Source organism: Streptopelia decaocto (genome assembly GCF_964273445.1).
Source record: "Streptopelia decaocto genome assembly, chromosome: 1".
In the NCBI taxonomy this organism is placed as follows: Eukaryota; Metazoa; Chordata; class Aves; order Columbiformes; family Columbidae; genus Streptopelia; species Streptopelia decaocto.
The window spans coordinates 17,573,853-17,588,741 of record NC_138663.1 but is presented as its reverse complement, the minus strand read 5'-3'; the positions used below and the strand labels follow the sequence as shown (position 1 = coordinate 17,588,741).

Sequence of the window (14,889 nt, the reverse complement as noted above, 5' to 3'; positions counted from 1 at the left end):
TTGACACACTTCATGGCAAGACAGTTTCCAGTTTAACAGTGGAAGAAATGGTGGCAGTAAGACATCCAGGATGACTTATACTTCCTAGAGTCTTGATAAACTGCCTTCCAAGCAGGACGTGCCACTCATTACAACATGTACTCTGCTAATCTTGATGTTCCAAAGCTTCAGGGTCCCTACAAAGTTCAAAGTTCTCAACAGCCTTGTTGGTGACATTACCAGCAAGTTCCTCCCTGCTGCATCACCTGCACAACGGTGCAGGGAAGCAGGTGAGGCTGCGCCCTCGGAGTCTGTGGCAACCACAGTGAACACAAAACTTCTCATCCAAATCTCTTTTACTATAATACTGCAGCTTGCATATAGTCTCTGTGTAAATTCAGCTTCCATGACGCTATGAGGAAAGAACAGGAGACAGCAAACTGAAGAAAAAAAAAAAAAAAAAAAAAAAACCACACACCACAGACACCTTCCCCCACTACAACCACAAAATGAAAAACTGCAAGAATACTTCATCATATAGTACCTTCCTTTCTCCCAGCTCACCCAGAGTAAATATCCCTCCTCTGAAGTGTATTGTTCATCATGTGGCTAAGGCTTAAAGACTATTTTTGAACAGCTGATCACCAATCAATATAATAAGCGGTATGTGATCACCAAAAAACTCTGCTAAAACTTTATCCAACATTAAAAATAAATCCATTAATTTTACAGTTTGTAATAGAATGTTGCCTAATTCTCAGTTTTTTCAATGATCGGTTAGTGGTAGCTACCAAGGTAATTTCGTGTGTACACGGTAATTTATGATAATTTTAGGTTTGGGGTTTTTTGGGTTTTTGGGTTTTTTGTTTTGTTTTGTTTTTGTTTTGTTTTTAAACAGTGATCCCTCAATCATCTGAAGTTACAGTCCCAGTGTAATGCTCTACATCCAGACCTGGCTGGAAACAGAATTAGTTTAGAACTTCACATCTTGCTGAAAGGAACCTACAGTCCTGACTATAGCATGGGAGTTTTAAAGACTGTAATAACAGCACATTTCTTTTTGAGTGATGTTCAGATCAATAGTTTTAACCTAGAATGCTCTCTGTGGACTTCAGCACAAAAAGAAACAGTTTTACTCCCTATGCTATGCTGCTGCAATTTATATTAATCTATATTTTTCTCTAGCCATGGATGTAAAAATTAAAGTCACTGAAAAAGCATAAGATGTAAATGACTCAAATTAAGCTACAAGTATCATAATACAAAAGGGGTTTTACTCTAGTTTGTTTGCATGGATAATCTTGAAGATACAGTTGAAGTAAAGAAAAAAGTTACAATTACTGTCATATTTAGTACCTTTAATATGACTCTGTACCGTAACCAGTCTCCAATCATGGAATTCTTCTAACTTCCCGTGATTCATTTTTGACAGACACATTTTAATAACAGTTTGCCATCTATATACCCAGCATCAACAGTATAGCAAATAACTACAACTTTTTTTATAACTTTTGCAACTTAAGTTTTCTTTCTAATCTTAATTCAGAAAATAAAACTAATTTCATTTCTAAAAAAACACCTAGAATTCTATCGTAATGCACAGAGGCAACCAGCTACAGTTATGAGATAATATGATATTACATGCTCTGTAATTTCTATAATTTCTGTGATAATGCTTCCTACTTTTTTTTCTTTGAAAATGTAAATTTAGCAAAAAAAATATTTTCCACTAATACCTATGCTAACAGCAAGTGTCTTTCAGGAGCTACAGTCCCAAATTACTAAATCAATTATTTCAACTGGTATTTTAAATACTAGGAAATAAGGGCATAGAAGGGGAACTGAAAAAAGCTTGAAATCAAAGAAGGTACAGAAAACAGGGAAAAAAAAAAAAAAAAAATCAGTAGAACACAAAAAGTTTACTAAAAAGAAAATTTAAAGACGGGTCCGCTACAGAGCAAACTAGTTAAAACTCTCAACACTTATTATGTAATGCAACAACTGCTATGTCAATCAAGTATCTTTACAAAATAAAAGAAATACATGCTCCAGAGACTACGCAAAATCCTCCCTCTCAAAATTGTTTCAAGAACCTATTAGCACCAAGTTACAATGATAAATAATACATTAATATCTTTAAATTGAAAAATCCTACTAAAGTCAGAAAAATACCGATTGTTACCTGAAACCACATGTTATGAGAAGACCAAGCCATAGAAAAGAGGAAGACAAAATACTAATGCAGCAAAAAGCAATTAATGTAAGGAACAATTTATGGATATTTAGCACTGACTTCTTCCAGAAGATTTTTAATTTTAACAAATGTTCCAAAGCCTACTAGTAGAGTATTGACCGTTTTTTGTTAGTCTTCTTTATTAGCTGAAAAGGCAAGCATGTTTTGCAGATAACAAGCTAACCAGAGCAGAACAGGAATCAGAGAGGACACCTTTCAGTGATAATAGTTGAAAAGATAGATATGACTAATGGCATGTCACATGAAGCAGCAGTAGGACACGTTCGCTGTGTACTATATATCAGCAAACTGGAAGAATAAGCATCAACATGATCAACTACAGACAATTCAAAACTGTAGGGGACAGTAAAATTCTAAATGACACGGATGGACTAGGACCATAGAGATAAATCACTATGCCGTTCAGTGCTGACAAATTAATGAGGCTTGGAACAAAATTAATCAAGTTGATTTCATTAGTACATTTTGTAAAGTTACTGAAACTTGTCAATAACATCATTTTGACTAACAGTTTTAAAAGATGTAACAGATTGCTGTTACAGACTAGTGTTTTTATGAACCATAAATAAAATATAATTACTATGTTTAATTAGGTTTAATACACATCTAGAATGTATAAACTTATCACAAACAGGAAAATCCTGCTTTTCAAGTTGCTGCAACAATAGGGGTCACCACTGTGGTGGAAAAAAGGGACACATCTAATAAGTTTTTTTTCTAAGTTTCATTTCAAGAAAACCACCCTAGAATTATTTTATATAGCACACAGAGTCAACCAGCTACTGTTATAAAATAATCAATTACACTGTTTGTAATTCCTATAAAATTACAGAAATATTTTTTGCCATCAGATTACTGGTCCTCTTAAATAAGTAAATAGCAATCTGTCGAGAGACACTCTCCCTACACTGCTTTAAGTCCCGTCCCCTCCTCTTCAATCAACCACTTGTTTGCAAAACACTCTGCAAGCACAGACCCCATCTTCATCCCATAACACAAGGTCCATTACAAGGAAAGACAAGGTCTGAAAAAAAGTAAATCTATGCCAAATTGACTGCAAGGCAAGCGTAAGCACATGTTGATTGCACAAAACTACTGGTATAAATTGTTCTCTCCAAAAAACCTGGCATGCAGTACCAGGAGCGGGAGGCTACGCAGACACAAGGGTCACACAGTCTACTCCGGAGTTATCCACCAAAGGCAGCTCCAGTCCTGTCCCACCTCCTGAATGGGCACCCAGTATTCCACAATATCAACTAATTGACAGGGGTCAGTCCTCAACCCCTCTCCAACCAAAACTGCTTCTTATTATAGGTTCCTTCTACCTTCCCACATTTCTTGCCATGACATGGTTTAGCTTTTTTAGCAGCCTTCATTATGCAATTTTAACTCTATGAGATTATCTCCCCATTCTTTGCATTATATTACTACTTGAACATATATTGAAAATATGACTACTCTTGAATACCTGTCTCCTGCAGCACAAATCATGTACCTAGAAGTAACATTTCTATAGCAACTGGGGTTTTTTTCATATAGCTAACTACTCTTGACATCCAATTCACATTATACTTTCTGCATTTATATTAGAGGTAATAACAGCATAGCAATAGTCAAATAAAAAGTGCCAAATGGAAATAAGGCATATTATTTGCATCTGTTTATCATGCAAACAACAAAAATGCCTGCAGGATGGAGAAGTACAGTGTGTTAGGAGTGCTTAAGGGAAGACTCAGAACAACTACAAGGGCAATTATAAATTACAAGAGTGGGTTTATTAGTTCACCTCTACAAAGCATTAAAAAAAAAATCAGTTAAGGGCACTTTTGAGCAAAGGAAATAGGCTCTTTATTCATAAATAAGAGTTAAGTAACCTAAAATAATTAATTCTTTCATATTCTGAGAATTGTGGGGTTTCGGGCTTTTTTATCTTTCCTAGATTGTGCCTTGCTCTAACAACTATTTGTGTATATAAACATCTGCTGGATAAAACTGCTCACAGAAACATCGAGAATGGTTCTGTCATTATATATTTATGTAATATTCACCAGTGGATTCATATACCAGTTGCAGACAATAGCGAGTATATTATTTTGCTCAGTGTATAATTTGATGGGGTTGACAGAAGCTACCGATTTCCACAACATCCAACCTATCGCCCAAACCCAATTCCAAAATCTATTAGTGGATTTCAATGGCTAAAATAACCTTCCCTTCCAAATTTATATACATAAACTTTCGAGGAGTTCTCTTTTGAAAGAACACACTCTTTGAACTCTAGTTGAAAGACAAAACTAACACTGCGTTTTACACTGTCTTAATAGGATAATCATTATTCAAGTGTGACCGAAAGGATTTCAAGGTTATTTGTATTACTTTGTGGTTTCAGTCTATGTTGATTTCTCATGTTATGATAATAGAAAAGCCTCGAGTTGAAAATGTGCATGACATTGTTTCAGTTCCACAGATTAACTTATTTTTATATTGCTTGAAAGGACTTGTTACATAATCCCTTTCAACAATACGCAAAACTATATCAAGAAAACAAAGTCAACAGCAATATTCCTGCTACTATTACTTCTGAGCAAAACCAAAACTACTACATGCAGAAATGAACAGAAATGGTTGCTAAAATGTCTCCAAGACTACTACCTGTTAGGGGCTGGCTCAAGGAGCGTGGACATGAGTCCACCGAGCAACCGTACGAGCAGAGCCCGTCCTAGTTGACATAAGTAGGCCTTAGATTGCTTTACTAGTAGGCCGTGGGAAAATGGGAAAGTACTAATTAAAACAGGGTCAGCATGCCCTTGAAGAGGTGATAAACAACTTTAGAAAGTAGGGGCCAGAAAAGTGCAGAATGTGTATAGTTAGCTAACTGCAAGTAGGTGGAGTAAGTGAATGTAACCTTTTAGTGCTTAGCCTATTAGATAGAGACAAGTATGCATAATTATGGTATTTGGTATAAATACGTGCTATCTCGGGTAATAAAGGTGAATCATGCTTTATCACTCACATTGGGTTGGTCGCATGTTTTCCTCAGCCGCACACTAGCAACTACCCACTACGTCAATTCATCATGACAAACAAGATCCAACTATCTGTGGATCTAACACAGAACAAAGATGCACACACTCCACATCACACACAACAAGCCAGCTGCAACAGAACAGCTACCTATCCCTCCTTTACTCACTACCAATCACTACTACTTGGACTCTTTACCTACTTCCACATTAGTCAATTTTCAGTATTACTCTAAATGATAACAACACCACCACACACACACACCAACAACAAACACCACACAGAAAACACACTGGTTTCCCAAGATACTGCTGTCATTAAATCAATATTCCTTTTTAAACAGTCTCCACTGTAACATGGAGCTATACCAAAGCACTCACAAAAATGTATACACACATGCACACACCAGATTCTGATGATCTGTAAATATGGTCATCTGCATAAATAAGTTTGTCTACATATATATGCATATACACACACATTCCTTAAACATATATATAATGTAGTCTGAGCCCTACCATCACATATGATCTACTACTAATAGCTTCATGCTCAGCAAGAATTCACATGTGACCAATTTGTTTCTTTCACTAAGAAAAAAATCATGAATTACTTAAATATTTATTAGGAAATGCTACTGGATATATCCCAGATACAAAAGCCAAAATATTCGTATTAAAAAAAAAAGGAACTTTAAATTCTAATTCACACAACTCCCAATTCTGTACTCATTACAGTTTATAATGCAAGACAAAAACAAGCTTCCTGTAGAGAGGTATTATTTAGTGACATCTACAAGAAATAATATTGAAAGCTTGTTAGATATGAGCAGCATACTCAAATTTTGTATTCCTATGTATACTTCAATGTGAGATTTAGAAAATTCAACTGGGAAAAAAAACACAGGTTGTTTAAATAATATTGAGTAAACTCTCAGAACAGTCAGGGTGACTGCACTTCTAGTAAGAGTGGAAATTTTCTTTCACTCCCTTACAAAATATTTTATGTGAATTCCTACATTTGATTTACTGGAAAATTATTCCCATCTAATTAGACAGCAAAAATGAAAATGACAGGTTTAAACTAAACTTTATCTTCCCTCTGACTTTGCAATCTTATGTAACAGAGATTCTGCCATTACAACATTCTTAAGTGTAATGTTAGCTTTCAAGTCAGTCATAATCACAAAGCTCATAACATCTGTTGGATCAAAGGGAAACAAGTGATATTTGATTGCCATTTTCAAGCTTCTATAAAACATCTAATTTGTTCTAGCACCTCAGAGATTATTCACAGGTGTATTTTATAAGAAAGTCCTATAAGACACCAAAGTGTTAAGTATTATCCAGTTAGTATTGTTTCCATGGTTCTACTTCGTTAACATCAATCTCACAGCAAGACACAGCACAGAAGGAAAAAAAAAGCCACAGCTTGGACCATATTATACTGAAGAAGTCTCATGACCACTGTAGGGCAGGAAAGCATCAATTCAAGAACTGAAAACATGCAGTTTCTACTTCCTTCCATGCTTTTCCTGTAGATATCTTCCAGAACAGTCTAACTCAAAGTTGATTTTGTTTAATAATTATTTTGACATAAACTCCTTCTTGTAAGTGACCAGCCAAGTTCTCCAAGCGCAGTGTACTATTTCTACTTGCTCCAGATTTTCACTTGAGATACAAAGCCATTTGATTCTGCGATACCCTCTCAGCACTTGTATTTACTATTCAGCAGCTACAATCCAGTGCACAAAGGGAACAGTCAAGTTATCTGACAATACATTTGTTTTCATATTAACATGTTGTCAGCTTTCACAGATGAGACACAGAACTACTGTATTAGCCTGTGAACATGAAGAACATTCACTGAGAAGCAGTAATATTTCCACGCCTCATCTTTTTTCACATTCACATTTTTAAGCATGAGAGTAATTCTTATACTGCATGCTGTTACATTTATGAGGCATTAACACTAAACACAGATAATTATACTTTGTTTTTTTCTCTAGAGACTAGTCCAGTAGGAAGAATTAATGTGAGAAAAGAACAAGAAGGCATCTAACACTATTTATTAGTAGGATGTATGCAGATTGCAATTACAAGCATGAATACTACAAGTATTCAACTATATTTTGTCTTTCTTTTGCAAGATCAATTCTAAATGTTGAACCCTAGCCAAACTATCAGGCAGAAGAATACACCAAACAGGGCAATTTTCCAGTTAAAGAATAATTTAGATGTAATTCATAGCTCCTATAAGAAATACTCACCAAGATCTGTATTGGGGCCAGCAAGTAGCTGCTTAAATTTGTCTAATCGAGATGCTTCTCTTTCAGTTAATGCAGGAGTAACTGAAGCATTGCAGTCTGCTATTCCACTCACCAAGGGAGGCGTGCAAGTTTGTGGAAGGGACTGTGATCTCTGCATGGAAGAGCTTTCACTGGCATTATCTGAAAAGAAAAAGCCACAGAACAGTTAGCCTCAACTAGCAAGAAGGCTGCTAATACCTTGAATTTCATTTGTAAATTTAAAATAGAATCATGTTTTGGAGAAACCTAAGCCCAAGCATAGCACAAGTTTGGACTTCAAATGACTTGGATTTAGCAGGAGGAACATCTCTCTTCCAAGCACCATTCCACAATGTGCTGGTTTGACTGAAAATGGGTTAATTTTCTTCATGCAGTTTGAAACCTTTCTTTTTCATAGCTAGCATGCTCATTATTTGGACTTAGTTTGAGAACAACCAGATAGCACCCCAGCACAGAGTTAATGTTTTTAATTGCTCTGGTCCAAGAGCCAAGGACATTCTGAGCACCCTGCCTACAGGTGTGAGGCATCGAGGAAGGGGAGCATGGACAGGGCAGAGCTTGACTAACATCCAGACTGATCAATGAGAGTATTCCATCCCATTAACATCATATTTCAGATATAAGAGTAAGGTCTTCTGGTTTGCTCTTGCTATCAAGCCGGAGGAGTTCGGTCAGGATGTTTAGCCTGGCCTTTTGCCATCCTGCAGAGGACTCTGGGCTTTTCTGCCTTTTTTCTTCACTTTTTCTCTATCTGGGATCGGCTTTAGGACCAGGTGTGGCTTGCTAGGACTGGCTGCTCAGTTGCGGACAGAGTTTGTGAGGAATTGCCTTGAGTATCTTTTATTTCTATTTTTTATATATATTTACTAGTAGTGTATTAGTATTTTGCTACTTTATTAAACTCTGTTTATCTCAGTCCTAGTTTCTCCCTTCCCTTTTGATTCTCTTCCCTTTTGGGGGGGCGGCAGGGACAAGCGAGCAGCTGTCGTCCTTGTATTGCTAGCCCAGGTTAAACCACAACACACAATTAAAACACATCAATTACAGATCATATTAACAAAGCAAATTGATTTCTAAAATCTCTGTGCTACTGCAGGCTGTTTCACTCCCTCTCACCATTCATAGAAAAAAAATGGACTGGAAAAATCACTGCAATTGGTTTCTTGGTTAAAGTTTACGGATCAGCCACAAACCAGATGACATGAGGATGAATTTCCCTGTCAACACTCATGGTTTTATTTAGTTTTTCAATATACTTTATATAGTAGCTTTTTAATAACAATTTTTCACAATAGTAGGAATACTATCAATTGCATACATCTTGGTGCACTTAACCATTAAAACACATTCAATAATACAATGTTCTTCCAAAACTACAGATATACTCAGGTTGAAAACAAAATGTTTAATTATTCTTCCCTCACACACCTGTGACGGTTTAACCTAGCATGCAGTCTCTGTCTCAAATAAATCAGTATCAATAGTATTTTCCTGTGGTATTAAGAAAAGGTTGGGAAGGGGTTAGTGTCTTAAAGGGCAAATATTATGGCTCTCCTCATTTGACTTTCAACATCTTTTTCAGTTTTTAACATACCTGATGAACTCGATGTATGACCTTCACTGACTGATTTAACAAGCCTATTATCAACATACATAATCGAAGTCAGCTCTGCAGATTCTACTTGTTTTTCTTCCTGTAGATGCTCTTCCTGAAATTTATGCTGTTCCTGTAACTTGCTGTGATTTTGAATTACTTTATGAGCCGTTTCCATGACCACTTCTGTATTTAAGTTTTCAGCAGCTATTGCTAAGAGTTCATCATCATCATCCCCAAGATCCCAAGCATCACTTGTGTTACTTTCAAATTCTTGGAAGGTGCTGACTTTCTTTAGTTTCACTGGAGTTGTAGGTGGCTTTGAACCTGGTTTTATCAAGCTGTTAAAAAAAAAAAAAAAACACACACACAAATGATATTAAAAGAACTAATAATAGAGTAAGTAAAATGCTATGGATAGTGCCAAAAACACAACAGTCCATGCTTGACATTATATAGGTAGCAAATATTTTTCTCCCTCCACTCATGTTACTGCTACATTCACTGTGGCAACATACAGCTGAATGTCTGAGAAAAAGGGCAGGCAAAAACTGACTCTTCTTGGCTTTGAATAGAAGCTGAACAAATCCTTCCTCCCCTTGTCTTCACATTAAAAAAAAAAAAAATCCAAATTCAAATAAAATTAATACTACTGGAATACTTTATAAGATAGACAGGACACATTGCACTTCTCTTGCTGCATGTACTTCTGTAGAGATTTCAGGCCTTTCAATGTAATTGCTGCATAACAACACACAAACAGTAATCAAGTCATCAGGCCTACTCCAAAGTCATCATAAGCAATCACATAATACAATCACCGTCATAAACAAATCAAGTCTCACCTTAAAAGTCATTAGATCTATAATCTCTCCCCATTCAGGCACTCCAGCACATATCAGCTTCAGAACTTTACCCTTCTTTCTCATAGGCAAGATATTTTCTGTAGTTACTGGTCTACTTGTACCCTGATCAGCTCCTAACCTTTTGTCCCCTGCCAACATGCAGTATGAGAGATGAAGCAAGTATCTGCAGAGCAATCACATCACCCTTCAGATTTCAGTTAAATTGAGTTTCCCAGTCTGCTCCCAAAACAAAAAAAAAGTTAATGCCATTAAGTTAATTGCCCTTTCTGACCATCCCTGTCTTTCCACCTGTACTAGTTTAACTTTGTTCTTTTAAGGCAGTCAGAATTAGAAATCAGAAAACGTTCCCATACAGTCTTCATGCAATGTCATTAATGTTTCTGTCATGCATTACAGGGAGCATCTTTCCTAACAGATGCTACAACATTAACACATTTGTCCAACTTATCATTGCCTAAAACATGAAGGTCTTTCTCCTCTTTTGTCATCATTTCAAGCAATAAGCTTCTAGCTTTTGTCACTGGGTCTCTCTTTTTAACTCCTCATTTTGAACCAATTAATCCCATCCCTTTTTCTTCAGTCCTCCAGGTCACACATTTCAACTGCCCTCAACTCACTATCACCTGAAAATTAACTAGCACATGTTTACTTCTGGTGCCATTTCAAAACGGCCCTTGGAAAAAAAATCCACCCGAAGTATGACCTCCTTTCAAGCCAATACTTTTCCTCCCAACATTATTTTCTGTCCCTATCACTTTGGGCCATTGATTTCACTGGTCATACAATATTCCCAAAATTCTCACATACCCCAACATTCTAACAGCAAAGCTGGTTTCAAAGCAGCTTTGAAATCTACCAGCAAACCAGAAACAACTTTTCCTTGACAATGCTTAAAACAAACTGTCAAAAAAAAAAAAAAAGTAAAATACAAAAAGCACTATTCATAAGAATGCAGCATTTTTCTAAACACCCCAGCTGGAAGGAGATTAAAATCATTCATTTGCATTAGTTGTGGGTTCTCAGCATGAAATTTATTTGTTTACTAATGATGCTTAACAATGTTGCCAGTTTCATGTACATTGTTTTCTGATAGCCAGTAACCATGATCTAACTCTTAAATCACTGTAAAATCTACCCTATTTATTGTCTTCTCACTCATAAGCAAAGTGCCCACCCTTCCCTCAAAATGATCTATACTACAGCCTAACCCACTTCTCTTTTAGACAGACAAATAAAGGCAGCCCATCAATAGAATGATGCATGCAGGAAAGCCACTTACACCTGAGTGGTAAGCTTCATCTGCTAAATTAAGATTAGTATTTATCACACAATTTCCAATTTATAAGGCACTGCAAATGGACTAAAAAGGTTGGCAATCTACATTAGTTAGGAACTGAACAGCGGATCCATTTCTCCCAATACGGTAAGCACCAGGAAGTCACAAAAGAGACATTAGAATAGAGAAGTCAAGATTACGACAAAAAACTGTAAAAGAAAGACTAACAATAAGCTGTATAGCCAACAGGAAAGAAAGAAGTAAGAGAAGGCAGAAGAGATCCAAATTCTCTGGAATATTCAAATATTAGGTTAACTTACGTTCCATGTAATAATGGATCAAAAGGCGGATGCTGAGCTCCATACACGTGTTGAATACTAAAGGAAAAGAAAGAGTTATTACAAAAATAATACATACTGGTTTTTTCTGTGTTTTAAATACATAGTCGGTAATAAACAGAGCTGAAATGTTCCAGCAGTTTTTCATTTCAAAGAATTCTACATACCACTAAAAATAATGAAGCTGAAGTGTATACTAAAATGTAACAATAAAAATTACAGATTTGCTGAACAGGAGCTTATTTTGAGGACCAGGCTAACTTAGGCTGACTTACTTTTCTGACGAGGAATTAAAACAAGAAAAAAAGCTGACTCCACAAGAAGAATCTATACTGCTTTTAAATTCTCTTTTATGATTTATCATTTTTTCATTTATCTCTTGCAAAAATAAAAATTCTCAAAGAAACGTCTGCAAAGATTTAATGTAACCTTGTCACCCAAAATCCAACCAGTCAATTCTTAACCATTTCTAAAGTACAAGGGCAAAAAATTTGAAGAAAAATGCAAAAGATAGCAGGTTAGAGAATAAAAACCACAGGAGCACTAAACAAATGCTTAGAAATAAATAAGCTTCCAAACACAGATTTATTCACTACAACCTAACAGTACAAACCAGCATATTATTGTGTGAATAATAAAATTCTCTACAAACTAAAAGTTCATTTCCTTACAGTTTTCAGCTATAAAGTTATTTTATAAGTAAAAACACACTCCACAGAAAACAAATCAAGATTTACATGTGGTGTCATAATGGAAATTATTACTACAAACTCTCTGATTGCAAGAGTAGCAAATCATAAGGAACACTAACATCTACCTAAACACGTACTAAAAACCACATAAAAGGAGACAAACAGGGCCTCATGACAAATCAAAACCAACCTCCAGAACATAAATACAAACAATTCTCACCTTAGTAAACCTGAGACAGAATCACAGCAAAACAAATGCAATCACAACAGATTTTATGAGGCTTAGAGTTATACTACTAGGACGGTACTAACAGCAGTTAAATTAGCCCTAGAGATGAGAGTGATGATTTATAAACTCTATCAATATTTATACAATTCCAAGCAAATCAAGAAGTCAGTCCACCACCAGTCTTTCTACATGCCTGTACGCCATACGCTCCACGGTCAAGTCTCTCCACTGTCCTGCTCCACACTCACGTGAGGGTCAGGTGTCACTTTCTATTTTGGCATACAGGCAGAATCTGCCTTTTCCTTCCAACACTCTACAAATTATCATGATGGGAATCCACGCAAACATAAAGCAACAACAATCCTCTCCATGACATTAAAAGAAAAAAAAAATCCAAAGCACATTCTCCAAAGTGTCCTTGTTTTTCCACAGGCCCGCAGTTGCCTCCAAGTTAATTAACCACAACTATTCATAGACCCAGTGTAATCAAGGAAGTTCAAAAGCATTTTACCCCCAAAGGACTCAGTAAAGTTACAAAAAGAGAAGTTCAGAAAGACAAGAACAGGTGGACTGACAGAGTTTATAACTAGAGCCACAAAACCACCACTAGTTAGTGCTTATGCTTAACTGAGAATGGAAGAACTTAAATGATGAGCAAAATTATTTTGCCAGATTACAGTAAATGGATTAAGTACAGAGTTACTGTTCTCCAAGAACTAGGATATGCATTATTCTTACAAAAAAAAAAAGCACATAAGGAATGGAACTACTGTATTGTGAGAACAGTATAGGGATGGAAGCAGATAATTTTGTTGTTAAATAATCATCTGAATGATCAAGAACATTAATGTAACCTGGAGGATATATTCTATAGAATATTTTGATTGGAGAACATGTTTGTAGCTCTAAGCAATGACCCAATGACTGGGTTTGCTGTTCACACTTCAGGAAGACAGTTGAGAAATTAATAATACTTTGAAATATCAAGCAGAAATTAAAATGTTACATACCTATAAAGTGCAAGTGAAAGTGCAAGTGAAAAATATCATAAGTTCCATCAAGTCACAGAACTTCATAACCAGTATCATTGCTAAGAGCTACAAACACATTCTCCCATCCCAAATTTTCCAGGGAACACAACTCCAAAATCACATTAACTCTTTTGACAATGACATTACACTGCTAATGCAAGTTCAGATCATTATTTAACAACTTTTCTGATACAAGTTATAACTAACGCTTACTGAGACCACCAGACACCTTCGGCTGGAGGCACCGAAGTGCTCCGGGCACCGAGTTAACGAGGCACAACCGAGGGCGGGACTGGGAGGCCCCGCACCGACCTGCTGGCTGCAAGCACTGACCGACCGGATCCGCTCCCTGACCGGGACACGGGCCGGACCGACGAGGATTCGCTGAACTCAGCGGCAGGAACACGGTGTTGGGGAGACACCGAAGCGAGACGGGCCCCACGGCGCCGGCAGACCCGGGCAGAGCCGCTCCCTGCGGAGCGGCACCAGCAACCGGGCGCTCACCCCACCGCCCTGCGCCCCGCCGGCGGCGGGACGGGCCCGCGGAGCGTCCTCCTCCCCCGGGCCTCGGCTCCTCTCACCTGCCCGGCACTTTCGCGCCGCTCCGCTTCCAGAACTGCTTCCTGGCCCCGTCGCTCGCCATGGCGGCCGTCACCTCATCCCCCTACCCGCGGCACGGCCCGCAGCCCCAGCCCGCTCCCTCAGGCTTCACTCCCCCCATTCCCTTCCCCAGGAACAGAACTGAGCGCCGCCATCTTGGCACCAGGAAACAACGCCGCTCCTTATTCGCCCCTCAGCTGGCCCGGAGATTTCAGCCAACCAGAAGTGAGAGTCCTGCCGGCTGGGTCAGGCTGGGCCAATCGCGGCGCGGGAGTGTTGGACGGGGCGGGCTGTGGTGGCGGCTCCTTGCGCCCGTCCCGCTGTGGAGAGGGAAACGTGGGGTGTGTAGGGGGCGGCGAGAAGGCAGCGGCGGTGCCCGGAGCCTCAGTCGGGACCTGTGGGCGCCGTGTGAACCCCGGCTGAGGCTGCCGGGGCCTCGGCCTTCCCCGGCCGGGCTGTGACGTGTGAGGTGCCAGCCTGGAGTGGTGCCGTGACCCACTCTTGGTTCCTGTCTGTGCTTAACTAAAGTATTCCTGTAAAGCCAGTTTTTACTTTATGGTGCTCTGGGTGTGGTGTTTTCAGGCTTTAATCCGTTTTCGGTTGACCATAAAGGGTAATGCAGAGTACTGTTCAGGAAGAAATGCAGAACTTGCCATGTCAGTGGAAGGTGACAACTGAAGAGGACGGATTTCACTCAA

At 38.1% G+C, this 14,889-nt stretch overlaps 1 protein-coding gene across 2 annotated transcripts in view; it reads right to left on the bottom strand.

Moving 5' to 3' along the window:
* Positions 1-14,356, bottom strand: part of TBC1D22A (TBC1 domain family member 22A) — a 165,135-nt gene extending 150,779 nt beyond the window's left edge. For both annotated transcript variants that reach the window (XM_082076234.1, XM_082076235.1), the window contains exons 1-4: positions 14,173-14,356; positions 11,622-11,678; positions 9,160-9,500; positions 7,527-7,706 (exon numbers count right to left, since the gene is read on the bottom strand). In XM_082076234.1, the coding sequence (XP_081932360.1) occupies positions 7,527-7,706; positions 9,160-9,500; positions 11,622-11,678; positions 14,173-14,234 (640 nt within the window). In that variant the 5' untranslated portion in view covers positions 14,235-14,356. The remainder of the gene's footprint in view (positions 1-7,526; positions 7,707-9,159; positions 9,501-11,621; positions 11,679-14,172) is intronic.
* Positions 14,357-14,889: the final 533 nt, after the last annotated feature.